The sequence below is a fragment of the Candida metapsilosis genome, assembly GCF_017655625.1.
Source record: "Candida metapsilosis strain BP57 chromosome Unknown scaffold5, whole genome shotgun sequence".
In the NCBI taxonomy this organism is placed as follows: Eukaryota; Fungi; Ascomycota; class Pichiomycetes; order Serinales; family Debaryomycetaceae; genus Lodderomyces; species Lodderomyces metapsilosis.
Genome location: NW_027138163.1, coordinates 268,256 through 291,090, shown reverse-complemented (window position 1 = coordinate 291,090; position 22,835 = coordinate 268,256). Strand labels below are relative to the sequence as shown.

The 22,835-nt window shown below is 39.8% G+C and overlaps 17 protein-coding genes across 17 annotated transcripts; 7 read left to right on the top strand and 10 right to left on the bottom strand. All coding sequences in view use genetic code 12, as the record gives it.

Moving 5' to 3' along the window:
• Positions 1 to 113: 113 nt before the first annotated feature.
• I9W82_003875 (uncharacterized protein) lies at positions 114 to 578 on the bottom strand (the record flags this gene model as incomplete). The annotated part of the gene is made up of 1 exon (XM_067692886.1): positions 114 to 578. One exon carries the CDS (start codon positions 576 to 578, stop codon positions 114 to 116), a length of 465 nt encoding a protein of 154 aa, XP_067547463.1.
• Positions 579 to 974: 396 nt separating this feature from the next.
• On the top strand, positions 975 to 1,868 carry SCO1 (Cu-binding protein; the record flags this gene model as incomplete). Its single annotated transcript, XM_067692885.1, has 1 exon — positions 975 to 1,868. The coding sequence occupies one exon, from the start codon at positions 975 to 977 to the stop codon at positions 1,866 to 1,868; it is 894 nt and encodes a 297-aa protein (XP_067547462.1).
• A 148-nt stretch (positions 1,869 to 2,016) lies between these two features.
• Positions 2,017 to 3,717, top strand: I9W82_003873 (protein-lysine N-methyltransferase; the record flags this gene model as incomplete). Its single annotated transcript, XM_067692884.1, has 1 exon — positions 2,017 to 3,717. The coding sequence occupies one exon, from the start codon at positions 2,017 to 2,019 to the stop codon at positions 3,715 to 3,717; it is 1,701 nt and encodes a 566-aa protein (XP_067547461.1).
• Positions 3,718 to 3,758: 41 nt separating this feature from the next.
• PHO88 (Pho88p) lies at positions 3,759 to 4,334 on the bottom strand (the record flags this gene model as incomplete). The annotated part of the gene is made up of 1 exon (XM_067692883.1): positions 3,759 to 4,334. One exon carries the CDS (start codon positions 4,332 to 4,334, stop codon positions 3,759 to 3,761), a length of 576 nt encoding a protein of 191 aa, XP_067547460.1.
• A 195-nt stretch (positions 4,335 to 4,529) lies between these two features.
• On the bottom strand, positions 4,530 to 5,555 carry THI13 (4-amino-5-hydroxymethyl-2-methylpyrimidine phosphate synthase; the record flags this gene model as incomplete). Its single annotated transcript, XM_067692882.1, has 1 exon — positions 4,530 to 5,555. One exon carries the CDS (start codon positions 5,553 to 5,555, stop codon positions 4,530 to 4,532), a length of 1,026 nt encoding a protein of 341 aa, XP_067547459.1.
• Positions 5,556 to 5,857: 302 nt separating this feature from the next.
• On the bottom strand, positions 5,858 to 6,538 carry I9W82_003870 (uncharacterized protein; the record flags this gene model as incomplete). Its single annotated transcript, XM_067692881.1, has 1 exon — positions 5,858 to 6,538. One exon carries the CDS (start codon positions 6,536 to 6,538, stop codon positions 5,858 to 5,860), a length of 681 nt encoding a protein of 226 aa, XP_067547458.1.
• Positions 6,539 to 7,054: 516 nt separating this feature from the next.
• On the top strand, positions 7,055 to 7,936 carry I9W82_003869 (uncharacterized protein; the record flags this gene model as incomplete). The annotated part of the gene is made up of 1 exon (XM_067692879.1): positions 7,055 to 7,936. The coding sequence occupies one exon, from the start codon at positions 7,055 to 7,057 to the stop codon at positions 7,934 to 7,936; it is 882 nt and encodes a 293-aa protein (XP_067547457.1).
• A 93-nt stretch (positions 7,937 to 8,029) lies between these two features.
• Positions 8,030 to 8,800, bottom strand: CDG1 (Cdg1p; the record flags this gene model as incomplete). Its single annotated transcript, XM_067692878.1, has 1 exon — positions 8,030 to 8,800. The coding sequence occupies one exon, from the start codon at positions 8,798 to 8,800 to the stop codon at positions 8,030 to 8,032; it is 771 nt and encodes a 256-aa protein (XP_067547456.1).
• A 1,602-nt stretch (positions 8,801 to 10,402) lies between these two features.
• Positions 10,403 to 11,818, top strand: SSU1 (Ssu1p; the record flags this gene model as incomplete). Its single annotated transcript, XM_067692877.1, has 1 exon — positions 10,403 to 11,818. One exon carries the CDS (start codon positions 10,403 to 10,405, stop codon positions 11,816 to 11,818), a length of 1,416 nt encoding a protein of 471 aa, XP_067547455.1.
• Positions 11,819 to 11,921: 103 nt separating this feature from the next.
• Positions 11,922 to 14,075, top strand: PMT5 (putative dolichyl-phosphate-mannose--protein mannosyltransferase; the record flags this gene model as incomplete). Its single annotated transcript, XM_067692876.1, has 1 exon — positions 11,922 to 14,075. The coding sequence occupies one exon, from the start codon at positions 11,922 to 11,924 to the stop codon at positions 14,073 to 14,075; it is 2,154 nt and encodes a 717-aa protein (XP_067547454.1).
• A 22-nt stretch (positions 14,076 to 14,097) lies between these two features.
• MED21 (Med21p) lies at positions 14,098 to 14,649 on the bottom strand (the record flags this gene model as incomplete). Its single annotated transcript, XM_067692875.1, has 1 exon — positions 14,098 to 14,649. The coding sequence occupies one exon, from the start codon at positions 14,647 to 14,649 to the stop codon at positions 14,098 to 14,100; it is 552 nt and encodes a 183-aa protein (XP_067547453.1).
• Positions 14,650 to 14,931: 282 nt separating this feature from the next.
• I9W82_003864 (phosphatidylinositol-3-phosphate-binding ubiquitin-protein ligase) lies at positions 14,932 to 15,843 on the top strand (the record flags this gene model as incomplete). Its single annotated transcript, XM_067692874.1, has 2 exons — positions 14,932 to 14,958; positions 15,082 to 15,843. The coding sequence occupies 2 exons, from the start codon at positions 14,932 to 14,934 to the stop codon at positions 15,841 to 15,843; spliced, it is 789 nt and encodes a 262-aa protein (XP_067547452.1).
• Positions 15,844 to 15,849: 6 nt separating this feature from the next.
• On the bottom strand, positions 15,850 to 17,280 carry I9W82_003863 (RNA-dependent ATPase; the record flags this gene model as incomplete). The annotated part of the gene is made up of 1 exon (XM_067692873.1): positions 15,850 to 17,280. One exon carries the CDS (start codon positions 17,278 to 17,280, stop codon positions 15,850 to 15,852), a length of 1,431 nt encoding a protein of 476 aa, XP_067547451.1.
• A 136-nt stretch (positions 17,281 to 17,416) lies between these two features.
• SSF1 (rRNA-binding ribosome biosynthesis protein) lies at positions 17,417 to 18,703 on the top strand (the record flags this gene model as incomplete). The annotated part of the gene is made up of 1 exon (XM_067692872.1): positions 17,417 to 18,703. The coding sequence occupies one exon, from the start codon at positions 17,417 to 17,419 to the stop codon at positions 18,701 to 18,703; it is 1,287 nt and encodes a 428-aa protein (XP_067547450.1).
• Positions 18,704 to 18,726: 23 nt separating this feature from the next.
• On the bottom strand, positions 18,727 to 19,233 carry VMA22 (Vma22p; the record flags this gene model as incomplete). The annotated part of the gene is made up of 1 exon (XM_067692871.1): positions 18,727 to 19,233. One exon carries the CDS (start codon positions 19,231 to 19,233, stop codon positions 18,727 to 18,729), a length of 507 nt encoding a protein of 168 aa, XP_067547449.1.
• A 101-nt stretch (positions 19,234 to 19,334) lies between these two features.
• PCD1 (8-oxo-dGTP diphosphatase) lies at positions 19,335 to 20,507 on the bottom strand (the record flags this gene model as incomplete). Its single annotated transcript, XM_067692870.1, has 1 exon — positions 19,335 to 20,507. The coding sequence occupies one exon, from the start codon at positions 20,505 to 20,507 to the stop codon at positions 19,335 to 19,337; it is 1,173 nt and encodes a 390-aa protein (XP_067547448.1).
• Positions 20,508 to 20,864: 357 nt separating this feature from the next.
• On the bottom strand, positions 20,865 to 22,460 carry I9W82_003859 (uncharacterized protein; the record flags this gene model as incomplete). The annotated part of the gene is made up of 1 exon (XM_067692868.1): positions 20,865 to 22,460. One exon carries the CDS (start codon positions 22,458 to 22,460, stop codon positions 20,865 to 20,867), a length of 1,596 nt encoding a protein of 531 aa, XP_067547447.1.
• Positions 22,461 to 22,835: the final 375 nt, after the last annotated feature.

Sequence of the window (22,835 nt, the reverse complement as noted above, 5' to 3'; positions counted from 1 at the left end):
GGGATATTCATATCAATGGAACAAAGGAAGACCAAGTTCTAAAGAGGCAGAGTGAAAGAAAGAGCGAGAAATCCAGCGAGTCAAAAGGTCATCTATTTCTATTCTAAATGCATCTATTTCTTTGCACTTTCATAAATCCAATCATTGAATCCGTATCTGTTTCTAGCAATCTCAACAGCGTAGAATTGCATCCTGACTGCGAAGATGGTGGTATCTTGACCGTATTCCTGATCAGCTCTTAATCTCAAGAGAGTACCAAAGTTGTACTCTTCAATGTCGCTGAAACTCTCAATAAAACTCCTCCACTTAGCTTTACCCTCTGCAGACTTCATCTCATCCTCATTAATGGAAGCAGCGGCGGATTTTTCTTTAAATTCGGGAAAGTCTTCTAACAACTTGTTGAAGATCTCATTATCATACTTGGTGAGTCTTAATTGGGAGCCGGGAACCTTTTCCAACAATGACCAATATGTTTCTGCTTGATGAACTGCTTTTACGGCGAATTGCATCTCAATCTCTTCCATATTCTCGGCCTTTTCAGGGTCGATAGCTTGACCTCCAACGACAAATTCTGACATTATTGATGTTTCTGTAGTTAAGTGTATGAAGAGAATGTAGTGTGATGGAGTTGCCAAATGATGAGAAGAGAAAAAAAAAGTTTGCGACAATGAATGTGTCGCAAATGGCAAACAGGGCACTGAGAAAGATCCTACACGAAGATTTATAGCAGCAATGTTCCTAGTTTTAGCTACAACCTCTGTAAATCCCTCTCTTTAAACTCCCTCATACACAACTCTTCTGTCCACTTCCTCATAATTCTATTCAATTCACTTTGCTTCTGCAGATCTGCTGATTATATTCTACCAAATTCGAAAGTCGTGTAAAGATGTCACATTTGGAAATTTTATAAAATACACACCACTAGTTTCCTCAATTTTCCAATCCCGATATTACCCAATAGGCCACCAAAAATGATGTTAAGAAGTACTCTTAGACAGAGTAGGTTGATTAGAAATCCACGCTTGTTAAGACCATTCTCATCGTCCCTCACCAAATTTCAACAAAGCCCCAAATCAAACTCTCAAGATGAAGCTGAACCGAAAAGAAGACCTTTGAGTAGAGTTGCAATTGGTGGGTCAAAAGATTCGTTAAAACAGTTCAACAAAGGTAGTGGGTTAGAATTTGCCACTTGGAAAGCTGTGGTAATCCTTCTTGTATTTGGTGGTATTGGAACCTATTTCTTCCAAAAGGAGAAAACTAGACTACAACGCCATAAGGAAATGGAACAGAATCGGAAAGTTGGAACTCCATTGATTGGTGGTCCATTCAACTTGATTGACACAAAGGGTAACCCATTCACAGAAAAGGACCTTGTTGATCCAAAGGGAAAGAAGTTTTCAATTTTATATTTCGGCTTTACTCATTGCCCTGATGTTTGTCCGGAAGAACTTGATAAATTAGGAGAGATGTTAAATATCCTTAAGAAGAATAATGTTGAAATGCAACCTATTTTTATCACTTGTGATCCAAACAGAGATACTCCTCAAGTGGTTGATACGTACTTGCAAGACTTCCATCCAGATATTATTGGGTTGACGGGAGAGTATGATGAGGTCAAGAATGCTTGTAAAAAGTACAGAGTCTACTTTTCAACCCCACCAGATGTCAAGCCAGGTCAGGACTATCTTGTTGACCACTCAATTTTCTTCTATGTTTTGGATCCAGAGGGAAACTTTGTTGACGTCATAGGTAGAGAAGCTTTGGCTCCTGAGAGTGCTGAGAAAATAACACAATTGAGTGAGGCCTATATCCCTAAAGCAGAAAGAGAAGCAAAAGAGAATGGTATATTTGGTTTCCTTTATAAATAAATAGTTCGTGTAAATAGTGAATACCAATGTGATTCAGTAGGTAAGCTCTGCTCGATTGTTCTCTCTTTAAAGCCTGGCAATGCGATGGGTAATTCGCACATACACGCAATTTTTCAAACACCTCCATCAAAATCTTCTTTAACCAACCATGGACAAGATTGATAGGTTGGTCAAATGGGCCAAGGACAATAGTGCTGAAATATCGTCGAATTTACAATTTAAAGAAATAAAGCCAAACTACTATGGAGGAATACTGACATCGGCAGACGAAGCATCAATTAAAATCCCAAGAGAGTTGGTGATTACCTGTGACAAGGCAACTAACTTATTCAAAGATGCTTACAAAGGTTCCAATCACATTGCCTTGTTGAAGGTCTATCTTTGCTATTTGCAAACTCAGCAAAACTTCTACAAGCCATACTTGGATTCACTCCCTTCACTTCAAGCAATCGATTCTCCATACACTTGGTCATCAGAAGACAAGGCATACTTAAAAGGAACCAACTTGGGTAACTCATTAAAGGATAATATAGCGTCATTGGTGGAAGAGTGGTGGGGTGCAGTCAATCTCATCCCTGAAGAGGTGTCCAAACCAGAACTGCATTTTATCAATTTGAAATTTTACTATGAAAACAAGTTTTACACTGATGATGACTATTACAGTTACTTCAATGAGGTAGACACTGCCAACTGGACAAGTTTCCCTAATTATCTTTGGGTCTCGCTCATTCTCAAAAGTAGAGCATTTCCTGCTTACATTATTGATCCAAGCATGCCTAAAAATGAACCAATGTTGTTACCTGTTGTTGACTTGTTGAATCATAACGCAAAGGCTCAGGTTGAGTGGGGTTGCGCTGATGGTGGATTCTTCTTCCAAGGGAAAAACAGCACCAAAGGAGAGGAAGTTTTCAACAACTATGGACAGAAGGGGAATGAAGAGCTTTTGTTGGCTTATGGGTTTGCTATAGAGAACAACTCGGCCGATTCAGCAGCATTAAAGATAAAGATTCCTGATTCCAGGATGCAGGTTGCTGAAAATTTGGGAATTGAATTGCCATCGATACATGATTATACAAACTCGGTGGTGGAGCAAGCTTCAGATGCAAAGGAAGTTTTTAAAGAAGGTGTACTCTTTTACATAAACCAAGAGCAAATCCCCAAAAGCTTGATTCAATTATTTCAAGCTCTTGTTCAAAATGAATGGGAAACCGGATTCACAGTACGTATGCAGTTGGCGGGATTGAATCATCTTCGAGCTGCATTTGAGACCAAAAAGGGATTGCTTAATTTGAATGTCCCTAGTGACTCAACCAAGCACAAGTATATCCGTTGGTATGTCGAATCACAGCGTGAAATCTTTGCAGCTGCTATCAAGATCGTCAAGAGATTAGAGAAGCAGCTTCTTGGTGAATACAAATCGGACTTACTTTCGTTGAAGAGTGTGTACAAGAATGATATCAAGTTCCAACAATCACTACTCTTTCTCGGGTTCAGCTCATACGAGTTGATATTGGAGTCTGAATTCCAAGATCAGTGCTGGCTTTTATGGTTGGTACGTTGTTACAACAAGAACCATTACAATGAAGAGTATCTCCCACAATGGATTCACGATTTGTTTGTCCATTTGAGAAGGAACACAGATATAACGACGCAAGAGGTCCTAAACTTTAAGCCCATTCACGATGCAATACTTCCTGACCTTGCCAAGGCAGTACCTGAAATCTATGCAACTGGAGATTGGTCAGTTGCCGAATTCATAATTGCTGGAAAGTTACTAGACTTGATCTCCTTCACCAGAGGTAAGGAACAAGAGTGTATCATAGTTCACCAAACTTACAAAATAGATTAAGTTGTGTATAAAATTCAAATGTATATAAAGTGTTTTTTTTTCTAATCTTGTTTAATACCACCGGCACCGCTAACTTCAGCACTTTCAACTGAGGCCTTGTCAGTTTGTACGCCAGCACCTCCAGTCAACATTTCCATAAATCCAGGAGCAGTCTTGAATGGTCTCTTCAAGTCACCAGTAGCTGGGGATCCATAAAGGTGAATCTTGACAATGTTTGATTCCAAAGCAGACTTGACACCGGAAACACTTTGCATAATCAATGGGTTGGTGTACTTCATGTAGATATGCATGAACCCCATCATGGCCAAACCAGTGAAAATACTCTTGACTTGACTGTTAACTTGTTGCAAATCATACTCCTTGACTGTAGTGACAACAGCTCTTGGTTCAGTTTCTCCACTCATAGGATTAGCTGGCTCAACGTACTTGATAGTGGTTAAGTCGTTCTTTTGATTAATCTTTAATCTGACGATAAAGTAAACAACGAAAGCGATGACTTGGCATGCAATGTAGAATGCCCTTACGTAAAACAAGATGGTTGGGTCTTCCAAGTCTAATTTCTTGGCGACTTGCATACCAATAAGCATAATAGCGATGTTTGTGACGGCTGGATTCATCTTGGGCGGTTAGTTAATTGAGTTGATGAAAGTGGTGAAAAATTATTCGAAATTGAACAGCGCCGGCGCCTTTGAACAAAAAACAAAAAAAAACAAAAGAAAAAAAAAAAAGAAACTCAACTTACAAAATTTTCTATCTTTTTCGGCGCTACAAAAACAGGGGAAAACGAATTTAAACTGCTTTTAAAAAGCTATTTAAACATCAGTAAGAACTAATCTTCTACAACCACCACAGGCTTTACACTCTTCTTGATGCTTGAGCATGAGCTCTTGAGCTTTTGTTGGATCTTCAACTTCCTTTGGTTCCGGCCAGGACAAGTACTCATTGGTGTAGTTTGGCTTGTAATCAGCTGGCAAAATCTCCAATCTCTTACCATAGTTGTTGACCTTGTTCCAATCACGGTGGACATTGTACAACGAGTCAGAAAAGTAAGCAAAGCATCTTTCAAACTTCTTCTTGTTCAATTCAGAAGTCATTTGTGGTTTGAAGTTACCGTACTCTTCCCAAGCTTGTTGAGGATTGGCTAAAACAAAGTCAGTGGCAGACTTGATGGCCTTCAAAAATGCTTTAATCTTTTCTGGATTCTCAGCAATGAACTTATCATTGGCAATGTACAAAATAGTACAGAAACAACAGCATCCTAATTCAGCCAACTTATCAATTCTCAACATCTTGGCTTCACTTGGGTTCTTTCCTTGCTTCTTCAAAGCTTCCTCCAATTCAACTTGTTGGATGCACTCAATGCCAATGCCACAGTCAATGCTACCTTCCAAGATGTACTTGGCCACATTCATGCCGCATCTAACGGCAGTGTAGTCATCTGGAGTCATTCCGTAGTGTTTGGTCAATTCATCAATTTGAATTTTTCCAAACTCACCAACGTAACCAATACGCTTTCCCTTGAGCGATTGGAAGTCAGTAGTGATACCGGAAGACTCCAAATAGCAAACACCAGTAAATGGCTCATCCAACAAGGAACCAATTGAAGTGACTGGGAAACCTCTAGCCTTTGCTGCCAATGTGTGAACCATAGCTTTCAATCCCATATCAACTTTGCCAGAACCAATCAATTCAGTAACATCTGATGGGTTAGATGGTTCAAGGATAGCAACATCTAATCCCTCCCTTTTAAAGTAGCCTTTAGTTTGGGCTAAGAACACTGGAATGTGGTATGGGGTTGGTTCCCAGTTGAGCAAAAATGTAATTTTGTTAGTGGACATTGTAGTTAGTCGTTGAAGCGATTGAGCAAGTGGAAGGAGTGGTGATTTGCTCTCAATTTATATCCTCTGAAGCTCTACGTTGAAGCTTTGTAAAGGCATATTTTGAAAGGAGCTTTCATGGGTCAATTAGGGGGAAGAGATAAAAATATGCATTAAGAGAGACAAAGCATGGCGGTAACAAAGAAAATTTACGCCCGATACGGGGTAAATCTCTTTTGGGAGTATCGGAATGGATTCGCCCCCTATGCAGTTAGGGGATGTATGCGTGAGAGGAGTTTACAGAACCAGATTTTAGTTGTTATTTATTCACTATACAGATAACAAGCTTCAAAAAAGTCACTTTCCAACTTTAAAGATTTGACAAACGTAGATTCGTAAATCTCACCGTCACCGCCATCCAATTCAAGACGACGTTCAACTTCGTTGCTCAAGAATTGAACCCATTCGATAAAATGATCACCACTGTGTAAATCAATCCAGGTTTGAAACTTTGGAGGCAAGTTCTTGGCGATGTTGTTTGTCTCCTGGTTATACTCAACCCATTCCAAGTACACCTTCTCCATAACAAAGCAAAATGTGATCAATTCAGAATAAGAAGAGGAATCATATATCAAGTACTTCAAGTAGTCGATGTACTTAGTAACTTGAGGCAACACAATTGATTCTCTTCTCATCTTGGCAACTCCTGACAAGTTTTGGCCCTCCAACTCTTTTAATGTTTCTTCAAAATAACTGTTTTCATCTTGAGCAAGGAAACCAATTTGCTTCGCCAATCTCACCGAGGCATTAGCATCATCACATAAAGCCAAGGTCTTACCAAGAAGGTTGAGACTGTATTGGAAGAATTGTAAGTCCTGTGTAAGATATACAAACAATTTTTCATCGGAGAGAGTTCCCAGACACAACTCGTTTGTGAGAGGATGTCTTGTTGCTTTTTCGTATTCCTCACGGTTCTTATCAATCAATTGCTGAAGGTATGTCATGGCACACTTAGAGAAAAAGGGTTGGTGCTCCGCTTGATGCATATTTGCATTGTTTAATTAAATCTCTTTATTTCGAGATAAAATTTTCGGGCTGAATATTTTTGGCGTCCTTATGCGCTTAAAGGGTTTGGTTCCAACTGAACTGTTCCCTGACCTTGACAAAACAAAAATGCATCTGGTGGGCATATTAATGGGAGAACTGAGAGGGTTGTATCAACTGGAGCCTCTCACTTAACGATATGCTGACGAACCTCGTAGTTTCACCTCTATCTTTTGGACCTCGCAAAACGATCTTTACTACATGTACCCACGGAAATCAACTATTGCAAGGAAAGATTCATGAACTGCTTCAAATAATACTCGGCTAATCTCTGTTACTACCGTGGTGCTTATAGATGGATTGTTAGACGTCTTTTACAGTTGACTGAATTCCATCCTGCATCTAATGAGCGGTCCCTAAATTTCGAAAAAAGAATATCCGCTGATAAGAAATTACTTCACCAGAAGAATCATATCATGACGGGGCTCACACAATCTCAACTTGACACCTTCAACGAGGAAGGTATGCTCTGTATTGAAAACTTTCTCACTCCAGGACAAACTTCAGAACTCTTGGCTCAATCAAAACATTTGCTTCAACAATGCGATTTATCAAGTCACCCCAAAACCACTTTCAAAACTTCAGATGATGATCATATTGGAGATCGGTACTTTTATGAATCTGCTGACAAGATATCATACTTTTTCGATACTGATGCTTTTGATAACGATGGGAATTTGACAATAGAATTATCAAAATCGATAAACAAAATTGGCCATGGTCTTCATATTAAAGACCCACTATTCCACAGGATTACATTTGATGACAAGGTCAAAGATATTGCTCGTGATTTGAATTTTACTGAGCCACAAGTATTGCAAAGCATGTGTATTTTCAAACAGCCGGTGGGGACTAAAAATACGGAACGTGATAATGCTGTACCTCCACATAATGATGCTACTTTTTTGTTCACTACTCCACAAACTGCAATTGGATTTTGGATAGCTTTGGAAGATTGTACGGAAGAAAATGGCTGCTTGTCTTACATACCAGGTACCCAAAAGACGTATCCTGTGTCGAAGCGATTTGTCAGGAAAGATGGACTCAATCTGGGTTGCAACTTTGAACAATTACAGGAAGATAAACCAGTTGAAGGTGAATACAAGATGGTCCCATGCAAGGCAGGCTCTTTAATCTTAATTCACAACTCAGTTCTTCATAAGCTGGAAAAGAACAAGAGTGATAAGTCGAGATATGCTTATGCTTTTCATGTAATTGATGGCACTGCCGAATACGACAACAAGAATTGGTTACAAGTGCCTTACGAAGGTGGCTCTGACTTTCTGAGACTCTTTTAGCAAACGAAGTATACATTAAATAGCTATAACTAATGTAAACTATAAACCATTTTCAAAGTCATTTTGGATCAACCAAGATTGTAGAAAGCCAAATCAGCATGTCAGAGCATCATCATCATTGACCAACTCTCCTTGCCAGCTGTAGTACTTGGACATGTCAACATGATGTTTTCTACCATTTGAAGCTTCGTACATTCCACATCCGTATAGAGCAGCGTATGGTGGTGTATAAAGATGGAGCGACACACTAACTTCATCCTTTAATGGATTAGTGATTTTGTGAAGACCAATAGTGTCTGAAATGTAGCCAACCTGATCACGGTACAATGTGGTTTCTTTCTTTGGTTTTAATTCATCTCCAGTGTGATCCGGGATATCATACAACGATTCCTTAAGTTCCCCTTTTATAATCTTCATACAACAATGTGCATTAGCATGGTCATGGATGGCACTTGACTTACCTGGAGACCACACAAGTATCAACAAGTTGGCATTACCATTCAAGTTGATGATACCATTTCTTGAGTAATTTCTTGTCAAATCGTGGAGTGCCAAATGTGACCAGTCAGCTTCTTTGGACTCGTAATTCTCCATAAGTTCTTTAACTTTTTCAACGTCAATATCCTCCGATGATAAACCTTTACCTCCTAAAAGCTCCTTCAACTGCATAATGAGTTTGTAAAAACCAGAAGACTTGTCAACATTGTCAATAGTAGTACCATTTACTTGGTGACCGTGATCCATCAATAAGTTTAATTCAGCGGGTGTAGTGTATGACCTAAGTTCACTCGATGCTGCGCCTGCACATGTAGGAGGAATGTTGGTGTTGTTCTTGTCGATAATATTTGTTGGATTCAAAAGCATTGTGGCTGAGACTGTAAAGTGTGGTTCAAAAATTTAAGTATATTGGGAATGATCTAGATAGCAAGATTTAAAAAAGTATAATAGCAAATGAAATAAACAGGGAAGAAATGAACTAGTTTATATAACAATTTTCTGTCTTTGACGGGAGCTTTGGAGTCTAAAATTTTTTTGTTTTCTATTTTTTAAGGAGCGGTCGTGTTTAGCCAATTAAAAATTTTTACTAAAATTAGGATGAGCCGACAGCTACCATGTCCATTGTCCTAAAATGGTAAACAAACAAAAACATTTAGACCGCCGCCGCCGCCAACACGTTTTTAAAATCCCCTCTCTTAGAGCCAACATGACCTAATGCATTAATTTCTCCACGTAGCCTTACTGAAACGAATATGGTTTGATTCTCACTACACAACGGATCTACTATTCAACTTTGTTATTCCTTCACTAGGTTAAATGAAGTTAGCAACGGCTATTGCCTAGGAGAGGATCGTTCACAAAGCAATTTTTACTCAAATAATTTAAAACTTAATCAGCCAATAGGATGATCGTACAGTCTTGACATCAACATTTAAAATCTTGCTATTGTTTTCTATTACAAGATGCACATACTCTTAAACTATGTCCCTGGTAAATACGAAATCAATGCACGTGATATTTCTCTACCAAATATTTCACCCTGCAATCCCTCTACTGCTTGGGTACGCAGTTGATTAACGGTGACTTACCGTGCTGTGACGAGTCCCTTGTAGGACCTTAACTAGGTTCATGCTCCCTTTGTACCTTTAGAGGACACGTAATTCAATTTATTGTAATTTAACACAAAGCCAAAATTTCATGACCGCCAATTTTTTGTCGGTTCGCGTCGGGGCCGCTATTCAAGATACCCAAATAGGAAATTAAAAATTGACTCAGGTTGTGAATACATTTTGCTTAACCATCAAGCAAGCGCCATTCTATATGCAGTTTCCTAAGTAGTTTCTTATGCAACATCGGCAAGCTCAAAAATGGGCTAATAACAAGCGATTCGTGACTTGCGGGATTTCCTAGTAACGATTTGGTTTAGACGATGAGCCACTTGGTATTTCTGATTATGCACCACTCATGAGTCTTGCCACCTATCGCTGTCAAGATATTAGAACGCCGATATGTAGAAAGTGGCACCCAACGAGAGTGGAAACCGTGTAGCGGCATTGTGCTCCTGTTTTTTTGCCTCACACTCGATTGGTTGTCCATATACAAACAAAGAAATCAGACGGAGTCATTTGGCCACATCGGCAAATCGGCCCCGCTTGTGTTTTTGCATGCAATGAGGTAAGTACATCCATGCCGCAGGATATAGACGGCAATGAGGAGAAAGGGAGACACATCAAGCGGGAGAAAAAAAAAAATTGTGGATCCCGTTTCTATATAAAAGAAAACCCATTCCTACATCATCACAGGTGACTACAATCTCCCACCACGACCATTTGCAGCCAGCTTATACATATTTGCAACCGAGCCCTGTTCACTTGCCAAGTTTAATAACTTTGTGTGTTGATTTTTTTTAGTTTTCATTGTTAGAATTGCACCATATCAGGTGACGTGACGAACCACAGTAATTCGGAAATGTCCTCGGCACATCGTCCGGCTGTGAACGATGAGGATGCAAATTTGGGTACAAAATTGCAAACTGCTGAAAATACACCACAATCGTCAAGCACTGATAAAACACAACGTCTATCGTCGCAGCAAGATGCTAATAGAGTGAATAACATGGACTATGATTCATTAATATCTTCGGTAGGATCAACATCAAAGGATTTTGATCGTTTGCAGGACCAATTACGAGGGACAAAGCCAAAGGAAGAGTCATGGTACCAACGGTTTATTGTGGGGAACATAGTGAAGCAGTTTGCCCCTGCGTATTTCGTTTCAGTCATGGGTACAGGAATTTCCTCGACAATATTGTACAGATTCCCCTTCCCGGCACACTGGCTAGAGATTTGTTCATACATCATGTTTGCCGCCTGCTGCATCTTATTCATTGTCAACATGATCCTACTTGTAATGCAACTATATTACTTCCCACAAAAATGGAGAACTTACCATGTGGAAGCATCGCAAGCTGTGTACATGGGTTGTTTTTCAATGGGGTTCACAACCATTGTCAATTATATTTCCTTCATCACCAAGGGCCATCATATGTATTTTGTTTGGACGTTTTGGTGGATTTCTGTTGTTTCAGCTTTATACACTGCTTTCCCAATAGTGTACTTTAGTTTCTTTTCCAAATTGAATGCAGTGGACCCCGACTCAAAGTTGAATTCGACATTGTTGCTCCCCATTGTGGCACTAACAGTGTCTTCCTCGTCAGGACATCTCATTGAGTTAGACTTGTACAAGTTGAATGAAACAGTAATCACCATGATTGTCAGTTACATGTTGTGGGCATTGTCCATCTGCATGGCCTCTGCTATAATTACTATATACATATGGCGGTTAATCATGCACAAGATTCCACCAACGCAGCTAGTGTTTACCGGATTTTTGCCAGTGGGGTTCCTAGGTCAGTCGTCATACAGCATATATTTATTCGGAAACAACTTGAACGAGTTTATTCCAGAGGAGTTGGTATATGGGAAAATCTTTCTCTGCATAGGTGGTTTTCTTGGGTTGTTTATCCTTTCATTTGGATACTACATGACATTTATAGCTGTGGTGTCAATCTTTTCAAAGATTCGACCATTTGCCAAATGTCCCAACTGCAATCACACCAACAAATATGGTCTCCTCAAACACAACAAGGGATTCTGGGCAATGACTTTCCCTTTGGGTACCATGTCTTTATCAAATACAGAAGTCGGAAAAGGTGGTATAGGGAACTATCCCTTGTTGACTTTTAAAGTTATGGGCGCAGTTTTCGCGGTCGCTTGTATTGGTGTAACCATTGCATGTCTCTTAGGAGTCATTGTCTACTCCTACGGGCTTATAAAGCACGAATGGGAATTGAAATTTGGAAAGACGAAACAAGAACTTGTATAGGTTTACTTTAATAGAATAATTGCAAAGTGAACTAAGCCATAACTCTCGGCTTTAAAAAAAAAAGTGAATCTGAAAAACTTCAATTCAGTCCCTTAGCTCGACAATGTCGTCAAAGGAGGAGCAATACAAACCAGGTCCCTATAGACCATATGTTATCGAATCAAAGAGGCGGAGAGCTAACAGCCTCGTTAAAAAGGATGTTGCGATAATCCTTTGTCTCACTGCAATCTCCCTCCTTCGCATCTACAAAATCTACCAACCAGCAAACATTGTCTTTGATGAGATTCATATCTTACGATATGAGCAACATTACTTCAAGGGTACTTTCTTTGTCGATGTTCACCCACCATTGGGAAAACTCATCTACTTTTTGTTAGCCAAGTTACAATTCGATGTGGATGTGGACTTTGAATCCATCGGACAGCCATATCACAATGTGCCATACACAATTATGAGATTGTTTTCGGGGATTTGTGGAATCCTAGCTGTCGACTTTACATACTTGATCATGCGTCTCGATTCAGGTTGCTTTACTTCATTATTCACTGCGGCATTGGTATTGTTTGAAAACTCGTTGGCGACGCAGTCTAGATTAATCTTGCTCGACTCGGCTTTGATCTTGGGACAAGCTTTAACCATTTACAACTTTAGACTGGCATGCAAGACAGAACCAGAAGGAGCTTCGTGGTGGATGTATCTTATAGCAACTGGGTTATCCCTCGGGTGGACAATTTCAATCAAATTAACTGGATTTTACACAGTCTTATGGGTTGGTATCTTCTCCATACTTGATTCGTATCAGTTGCTTGGTGACTTAACTGTGTCTACTTTCAAATGGCTTAGAGTCTCCTTTTACAAGCTCGTGGTATTGTTGGTTTTTCCATTGACAATCTACCTATCCTTATGGAAAATACATTTCGATTTGCTTCCCTTTGAAGGTCCACATAATGGACTCATTCCACCCAGACTCAGATCTACTTTTCAAGACTACAACACATCACCAGTGGAGGTGTTATATGGGAGCACAGTCACAATCAAGCACAATAGTCTCGAAAAGTATCTTCACTCCCATGATAAAACGTATCCCAGGGGAACTCAATTGCAACAAGTTACTTTATACGGACACGAGGATCCTAACAATGAATGGATAGTTGAATTTCCACGTAAATTTTATGAAAACAAACATTTCAACCAAAGCCGCCCGGTAAAGGATGGTGAGCTAATCAGGTTATATCACAAAGCAACAGGACATTACCTACACGTCAGTGATGTTAGACCTCCCATATCGGAGCATGATTACTCAAAAGAGGTCAACTGTAATGAAACTAGGGGGTTGTTGGGTAACACAGAGTATGAGTTTAGATTGCGAATTTTGAATAAGAAACCACATGCCGCAAACAATCTAGCAATGATCAAATTACGTGCTACGGAAACAGTATTTATGTTGGTGAGTAGGGACTTCAGGTGCAACTTGATAAGTCATAGCAGCAAACTTCCTAGTTGGGGTGAATTTCAAAATGAAGTGCTATGTGTGGAGGAATCAACGATACCTAATTCTTTATGGTACATCGAGTCCAATCTGCATCCCTTGTTGGATGAGAGAAAACCGCATGTGGACTTTGGTCATGTTTCTTTTCTCACTAAAGTGTGGGATCTTCATCTTGCCATGTTTAGACTCAATGCTGATTTGACAACTCCACACAAGTATAGCTCACGACCTGAAGCTTGGCCATTTGTGCTCAAGGGCGTTGCTTATTTCCAAAGCTTACCTCAATACACAAGTTTAACCGAGCATACCAGTCAAATTTACTTTTTGGGTAACCTCGCAACTTATGCACTTGGCTTTGTTGCTGTTGTTATTGTCATGGCCAAGCTTTCACTTCATTGGTTGCGCAACCTAAACCCATATGTGACATATATTGATCCAGAAACAAAGAGAACGTTTTACACAAATGCTTCGCAGTTTGTTGTGGGTTGGGTGCTACACTATTTGCCATACTTTTTCATGCAACGTACCCTCTATGCTCATCATTACTTGCCAGCATTGTACTTTGCAATATTGACTCTAGGAGAGTATTTGAATTATCAACACAAATATATAAGAGTTTCACTCATGATTGCAGCACTTTCAGGCGCTATTTATTGCTTCATTGAATTTATTCCGTTAATTTATGGAACAGAGTGGACAGTTGGCAAATGTGCTGCCCACAAATGGCTCGCTGGTTGGAATATGGACTGTATGACATACGGGGGTTAAACATAGATTAAACTATAGACATTTACATTCTTGTTTGTGAAATACCCGTAGCCAACTCCTTGATCAAATCGTCAACCTTCTCCAACAACGCATCCTTTTCGATTATCTTTGTTTGTCTTTCTTGCTCCACTTCTTTCAACTCTTGACTTAAGTCAGCAATTAATTTCATCTGAGCCTCTGGTGTGACACCTATACCCGGTAGCGAATCAATCAACATGTTGATTTGTCTGCTTTTCAAAACTATATCCGTCGCCAATTCGTCAAGCGTACTTTCAAAATCTTCCTCGTTGGACTCTGGGGGTTTCAGTGGTTCCTTGGTATCTTCATTGCCTTCTTCCTTCGGCAGTTGTTGTACGGACTGAGGCGATTGTTGTTGCTGCTGCTGCTGCTGCTGTTGTTGTTGTTGTTGTTGCAGTTGAGGTGTTGGTGCATTGGCTGCTCTATTTGATACCGAAGTTGGATCATCATCTAGCAATGCAGGCTTTGCATGAACATTAACATAGTGCACAGTAGCATTGAATTGCTCTACAAGTTGATCTAAGCAAATCTGTAGCTGTGTTAGCCTATCCGACATAGCTGTATGGTCTGAGAAGAAGATGGTCTTTTTGCTTTCAATGACTTGGTTTTGTAAAAGACGGCAAACAAATATTTTTGCGACAAGCCAAAGTCGTGTACAATTAACCAAATATTCTATTCTTCTTTTCTGTTCTTTTTCTTTGTGGAATAAATTTGATAAGATCAGGTCAGGGGGGTGTGAAGGAAAGAGTGATCTAGAAATCCACACTTTATTAGAAGAAGAAAAAGTGACCCACAGTTGCCACTCAAACATTTAACCCACATATTAGACCAGAAGAAGATGCCACCACGAACACTTGTTGCGCCAGTATGGCAGGATGATGACGACGTCACTGAGTGCTTTATATGTCACACGACATACAGTATATTCCATAGGCGGCATCACTGCAGAAAATGTGGAAGGGTAGTATGTGGCGACTGTTCGTCTCAGGAGATGCATTACTTTGACAACACACCGATATCGACGCCACCAGATATTTACAAGCCAGATGGGGATAGCAGATCAAAAGTACGATTATCAAAACCAAATGAGGTGTATAAAACCTGTGATGAGTGTGCAAATGAAATCACCATGATTCGGCGAGCTTTATTTGATGATCCAAACTCAGTAGTGAACCAAAGTGACGAAGATAATGCTAATGGAATCAAGTACACCACTCGAGAACGCACCCATCAATTAGCTTGTTCTTCGTCTACTACTTCCTTGAACAGGCGAGCTCAAGATGGAGCAAGTGATAGAAACTTGTGTCCGGTATGTGCAACTGATCTTTTAAAAGAGTACATCTCTGATAGGAAGAAAGCGGAGCTAATATCAAACGATGATTTTGAAAAATTCAAAGAGCAGCATATCAGTGAATGTCTTGTAGCGTTTGATTTCAACACCAACCATTCTACCCGCTTCTCACCAGAACTGAATCCAAAGAATAAAATGTTGGTGTATAATGTACCACCAATTCCGAAACCACAATATGAGAATATTGATATCCAATCATCAAGTACAAGTGTGGACACCTCGCTTGTGCCTCAAGAGAAAATTGAAGAGGAGGAGTGTGTCATTTGTCTTGAAGAGCTAAAACCAGGAGATAAAGTTGGTAGACTAGAGTGCCTATGTGTTTTCCACTACAAATGCATCAAGGATTGGTTCAATAAAAAAGGTTATGGCGAGTGTCCAGTTCATTACTTACATAAATAGATACAACTACCTTTCTTCACGATCATCGTCTCTTCTCCTCTTACCTCTTCTGTCGTGTATCTCCTTCGTCTGTCTTATAGCCTCTGCAGTAGCTTTATCTACATGAATATGCAATGCATCAAGCACCTCTTTAGAAGGTTTCTCCTCCTTTGGAAGTTTCTTCCCCAAAGCATTTTCAATCCGCAAGTACATTTCCAAATCATATTGTGTTATCAAGGAGATGGATTTACCTGATCTTCCGGCTCTCGCTGTTCTTCCTACTCTATGAATGTATGCTTTTGAATCAGTTGGGATATCATAATTGATAACAACGTCAACCAGTGGTATATCCAATCCTCTTGCGGCAACATCTGTAGCAACTAAGATATTAGCATTTGCTGACTTAAACTTGTTCAATGAACCCAATCGTTGTGCTTGCGATAATTGACCATGTAGAGGAACAGCATTAAATCCTAATATTCGCGCCAACAAAGCAGTTCTTTGTGCATGTGCCACAGTTCTAGTAAACACTATAATTGACTTGCCCATAAACTCATTCAACAAATGAATCAAAATTGTGTTTTTATACCCGTCGTTGACCAACATCATTGATTGAACCAAATTGTCTGCCGTTTGGTATTTTGTCGATACGGCAACTCTGACCGGATTATGCAAACTGGCTCTTTGCAATTTTTCAATCTTGTTGGTCATTGTTGCTGAAAACAAATATGTAGTCCGCTTTGGAGGAATTACCTTCAATATCTTATCCAACGCTGGTCCAAAATCCATATCCAATAATCGATCAGCTTCGTCCATGACTAGATACTTTAAATTCTTCAAACTGAACCCCTTTGTATGTTCCAAATGGTCCATAATTCTTCCTGGAGTTGCAACCACTATATGTGGTTTTCTCATCAAATCCCTCGCTTGATCCATCATATCCATTCCACCAACAATGCACACCGATCTTAGACCCATTGTGGCTCCTAGAGCGTCAAATGTATCTTTAATTTGAAAAGCCAATTCTCTCGTAGGTGCAAGAACTAACCCGAAATACGGAGTTTGCGCATGCCAAAGAGCTTGCAAGATGGGGATAGCAAATGCTGCAGTTTTACCTGAACCAGTGACTGCCAATCCAATAATATCTTTCCCTTCAAGAGCATGTGGTATAGCTTCTGATTGAATTGGAGTAGGTTTAGTGAATTTCATTTGTTGAATAGATTCAAGCAAGTCTGGAACAAGGTTCAATTCAGCAAAAGTATTGAATTTAAGTTCAGCATCGGGATCAACGGTGGTTTCCGCAGGGGTAGTCTTTGCGTCACCTTCGGCTTCTTGTAGTGTCTCTTTTGACTCTTGCTGTTGTTTCTGCTTGAGTAACGCTTGCTTCTTGATCTTTTCAGCTAGCTTCTTTGTAGCGTCTGATGCTTTGCTCTTTTTATGTACTCCCTTTGATGACATGGTGTTTACCTAGTTCTAAGATGAGATTGGGTTGAGACTTTTTTTTTTTTTTTATTGTTCTACTTTCACCCGATGAGATGAATTTTCCAAACTTTTCAAACCACTTCTACGAAACAGAAGACTACATACCACCACCATGGCTAAAAGAAGAACAAAGAGAAGAACTCATCAGAAACCTAGTGAAGAGGATGTTGCCAAAATACCCAAATCCATGGTGATCCATCTTGGTTCGTCTTTGAAGAACCACTCATTATCTCAATTGGTGTCTGATTTTAGAAATGTCATGCAACCACACACAGCCATCAACTTACGAGAACGTAAATCCAACAAGCTAAAGGACTTTATAGTTATGTGTGGTCCACTACATGTATCCGATCTATTCATTTTCAACCAAACTTCATCTGGTAATATCACATTACGTATGGGTAAATTACCAAGAGGTCCAACATTGCAATTTATGGTCAATACATATTCCTTATGTAAGGATGTGAGGAAGATCTTGAAACATCCAAAATCAGTTGGCAAAGATAGTGCCGAGTTTCACCAGCCACCTTTGTTGGTGTTGAATGGATTTTCCAACAATGTCAATGAGATGCCGATGCATGAAAAATTGATGGTTACAATGTTTCAAAACATGTTTCCTCCAATTCAGCCGCAAAATACTAAAGTCAATACAATCAAGCGGGTGTTGCTTGTTTCCAAAGACAAGACCACGGGGCAGATTGAAATCAGACATTACTCCATAAATACAAAACTCGTCGATGAGAGTAAAAGTATCAAGAAACTCATTCAATCTCATCACAATTTGAAAAAGAAGTTGCCAAAAATGACCAATGCTCAGGATGTAGCCGATTTGGTTTTGGACCCTTATGCTATTGGAGGTTTAACTTCTGATAGTGAAGTGGAGGATGATGCTGTGGTTGAAGTACAACACGAAGAGTTTCTCAAGAGGCAATCACAACAGAATGAGAATCAACCTCAACAACAAGAATCCATAACCACATCGAAAAAGAGAGCTATCAAGTTGGTTGAATTGGGTCCTAGGATAAATATGTCATTGTTGAAGATTGAAGAAGGGTTAGTTGGCTCGTCGAAAACACTTTACCATTCGTCTGTTTCCAAGTCAGCTGATGAAGCGCAAAAGCTTGATGCTAAGCACAAATTAAAGGAGAAGTTGAAACAAGAGAGAAGAGCAAAACAACAAGCTGCTGTGCAAGCCAAACTTGATAAAAAACAAGCAAAGAAACTTAGAAAAAAGGCAAGAGTTGCAGGAGAAGATGGTGAAGACAAGAATGGTGATGATGCAAGTGAAGATGACGATGAAGATGAGGATGGGGATGAAGATGAAGATGAAAACATGCCGGAAATCAATGCAGAGGACTATGAGAATGATAGTGATTTGTATAGTGATGTAGAGGTATAAAGTGATGAAAGTGCATCCTTTGATCATATATTCTCTATTTCTGATATCAATGTGTCTATCCTACGTCGTGAGTTGATGATACTGACGCACATTCGTACAGCTCGATCGAAATCTTCTTGACTCGTTTTGAGCTGTGGAGGAGTCAATGCACAAAATTGTAAAATAGGATCTTTATAGATGTTACTCTTTTCCACGTTGGTGCTCCCTCTACTTTGTTTCTTTCGATTTTTCAACTGGGTGTCTGGATCACACGCATTGCTTTTCTCATCGGCATCGCTCTTTGGTGTATCCTCCCGCCTGTCTATAACGCTCATCGCTTCACCCTCTAAAGCAATCACTTTACATGCATCGTAGCATCTCATGTCAAATGTATCCTTTCCAAATTTGGTCTTTTCACTTTGGAAGTTGGCTCTACTGAGATTGAGGAAGCCATTTATAAAGTGCTGTCGGTACACAGCTGTCAATTCCTGGTACTCGTTCACTAGATTGAGGAGTTCGATGGTCTTTTCGTCTTGATCGGCAGTGGGCATTGTGTTTATGGAGGTGCTGACATTTTACAGAAATTATTTTCGCGGTTTCAATTCCTTTTGCAGGCTCTCTTCTTACAGTCTACTCAGTCAAGCTCTATCTTTTATAATTTATACATGTTTTTCAACCTATTAAACTCCTCCAGAGGCAAGATCAGATCAAATCCAAATTCAGATTCACCCGAAGCAGGTGTGTTTGATGAATGGATCAATTTGACTTCAGCATCACTTCGTTCCTTTCGTTGCATAAGATGACCAAATTCATAAAGACTATGAATCAATTCTTCTTCTCCAATCTGCCTTTGACCAATTCTCTCTCTTGTATACACAATCTCACTCAAATCGTGGAGGATGTTAGCAGTGAGTCCCCAAACATCATAGATTTTCTCGTTTGTTTCTTCATCCGTTCGAGATCCTAGTCTGCCCCATGACAATAGATTTTGTTTCTTCTTTCTATCTTTTGGCTGCAATGAGGTACTTCTCATGGGCGAAGCTGACCTAGACCTACAAGGAGAAGTCGACCTCAAGGGTGTTACATTTGGAGGTGTTATTCTTCCCTTATCGGACATATCCAACTCTTCTCCCAACTCGTCATCTTCCAGGGCTGATAAATCTTTAATATGCTTCAACCATTCGACTTCATTAGGGTTGTTTTGAAGAAATGTGTACGATCGCAACGACCATGGAATACCTCCCCATTTCATATGGTACGATACCCTCTCCAATGCTTCCTTTGGTGGTTCATCAACAACCGGATAAAGGAAGTCTCTTAATGGACATGAAAATATTGAGGAGCTTTCACCAGGGTTCAAAACGAGGTTCAACTTGGATGCAATTGTCGCTTCAACTTCTCCTTCATTACTAAACTTCATGAACCCAACACATGGTCTTACACAGGAAAATGTACGTGATAGATAACTGGGCAATAATGTGACGTGCTCTATGCTAATTCCTAGTTTAGCCAAGGAATCATCATCAGAAGACAATCCAATCTCTTCATGCATTTCCCTTCGACTAACCATCCATTCCGACTCAAGTCCATTATCTGCTTTGCCACCTGGTAATGCAACGTGGCCAGGGAAATTTCTCAATTTGGATGATCTTTTCGTTAGAAGTACTCTAAGCTCTCCCATGTTCCCCAAAAAGAGTAGAATAAACACTGCTGATCTTCTTGTTATGGGGAGACGATGCCATACTGAAGTGTTGCTACCACGATAAGCTGGAGCAACGTAGTCACGGAGACTTGTGATTAGCTCTAGTTCTGGACCTGTAGTCATCTTGTAAAGTAATGGGAGTTGATATAGTGTGGTTGGTGGCTGTGGATGCCAATGTGCAAGTGAAAAAAAAGTCAGCTGCAAGAATCGATTGAGCATTTGTAAAAAGAGAGAGAGAGATGGATGTTCGGAACTAAAATGTTTTTCCTTTGTAACCGCGGCTCTGTGGGGATTGCTCTTGCATTTTACACTCTACATGCATATATATATACAGTGCGTTTTAAGTAAGTCGTCTCTTTAAGGAATTCGTACAGAAAAAAAAAAAAAAAACAATCAAAATTTTACCAAGTTTTAGTACAAAAATCTATGTAGAATTGGACTCAAAATAGCTTAATCAAAACGGTTTTCTCATGGCAATGATTAGGAAGTGTTAGTTTTATCACCCAATGGCTCTCTTTTCTGCGTTTTCGCCATCTTTTTCTCCATATCTTGCTTTAATTTTTTACTCCGAGGCTGAACCTCTTGGCTCGTTTTAATCTCGCCATTATCCATGGAACACACCTTTTTCTTAGGCCCTTTCAGTGGAGGGTTTTCTTTCAGTTCTAGTTTACGTGATAGCGTCCTTATTATGTTATCCTTTTGCGCAATTGTTTGGTCACGTAGTTGAATTTCCCTGTTTCTCACCCGTTCTTTTGCACGAATATTTCTCTCAGTTGGTTTCGAGCTTTCTTCTGGGTAAACAACACCGGAAACCCCATTTATACATAAATTCGAATCCAGAGAATCATATAGTGGTGCGTTTTCATCAGAAACTATTGCATTTTTCTTTGTTAGCTCCGGATTTTCAAGGACCATTTGTTTATCAATGGGCCATAGCCCAGACTTCCTGAACCCACTTGAAATGTTCTCTTTTGTCATCCTAAGGTTTCTAGAGCCAATCCAGAACTCTATAAACTTGTCTTTTGGGACAACATGTGTTGCATGCCTGTCAAAATAACGGGCAACAAGTTTTCTGTAATGATCCTTAACGGGTTTGAAAACACCGACATCTAACGGCTGCATCAAATGCAGGCAATGGGGTGGTAGGTAAATCGGGATCACTCTAGCATCCTTTAGAACCAGTTTGAGCTCTTCGCTGTAATGTGTTGCGTGGTTATCCATGATCAAAATCCGGTAATCTTGAGAATTTTTTGGTGCAGTGAAAGGAATGAATATCTTCCGCACCCATTGCTCAAAATGGTCTCCAGTGTTCCAGCCTTTATAGCTCACGGCATAAGCCCACTCCAACTTCTCATCATCTGAAATCTGGTTGGTCATGAGCGTTTTACTCTTGAATATTGAGAGGGGATATCTAATTCTTTCTCCTGCAGCTGAAATAGCCTCCACAACTGTGGTAATTTCCTTACTATTTCCACTCTTGACATTCGTACTCTTTTTCAGACTATCGCCGGCAACTCTTTTCTTTCCAATTTGGTGTATAAATATACCTGTTTCGTCCATGTTCCAAATGTTTACTGCCTCAACCTTGTACCGAGTTACAGCGTCCTCATAGCGCTGAAAAAACACCTCTATTCCTGCCAAAGAGACCCCATAGGTTCGATTCTGGTCTGTCGGTTTGCCTGAGAGCATCCTAATCCATGGGTGTCTCTCCAACATGTTATATGGCCAGTTATCTCCTACGTGATGATCTATACCGAGCGCGTCCAAAATATCTTGCGCAAATTCTTGCATCTCACAGGCTGTTAACCCAACGTGTTCGTGATCTGCTGCTTGGACCTGTCTAAGAAAGAGGATCTCTTGCTTTCCTGATAGTACTTGTTGACTTTCGTGAGCTTGTTTGCGTGGTAAACCGCCATCTAATCGATAGGCTAATGCTGATCTGTAATGCCCATACTTACGTGCAATTTTAGAATTATTAGGACGAGTTTGGCTCTTACTTTCAATAACAGCCATCTGCAATGATTCCTCCCATTCTCTTTTCTCCTCCTCTGTCTTTTTCTTTTTCGAAGGTGGCATTGTGGTGGTATAAGAGCGGGTTAAAAACTACACTTGTTTACATTTTACGTGATTTTTTTTTTATTTTTTTTGTACGAATTCCTTAAAGAGACGACTTACTTAAAACGCACTGTATATACTGTAATTCAATGCGGTATCGTATAAATGGACGGTTACGGTACGACCACGTAGCTATTAGCAAAGCTAAAATCGTGTGACTCAATTACCCCAGTTTTCGTTGGGACCTAAACTTCTCTTTTTTTGTTGAGGAAATTCCCCGCCTAATCTTTTTTGTTTACGATGCGAAATTTGATTGATAATGATTAACTTTATGAGGGGAAAAATATAAATGGAACAAGATTTACAGTTACGGCAGTGGCAATTGTAGATGAAACA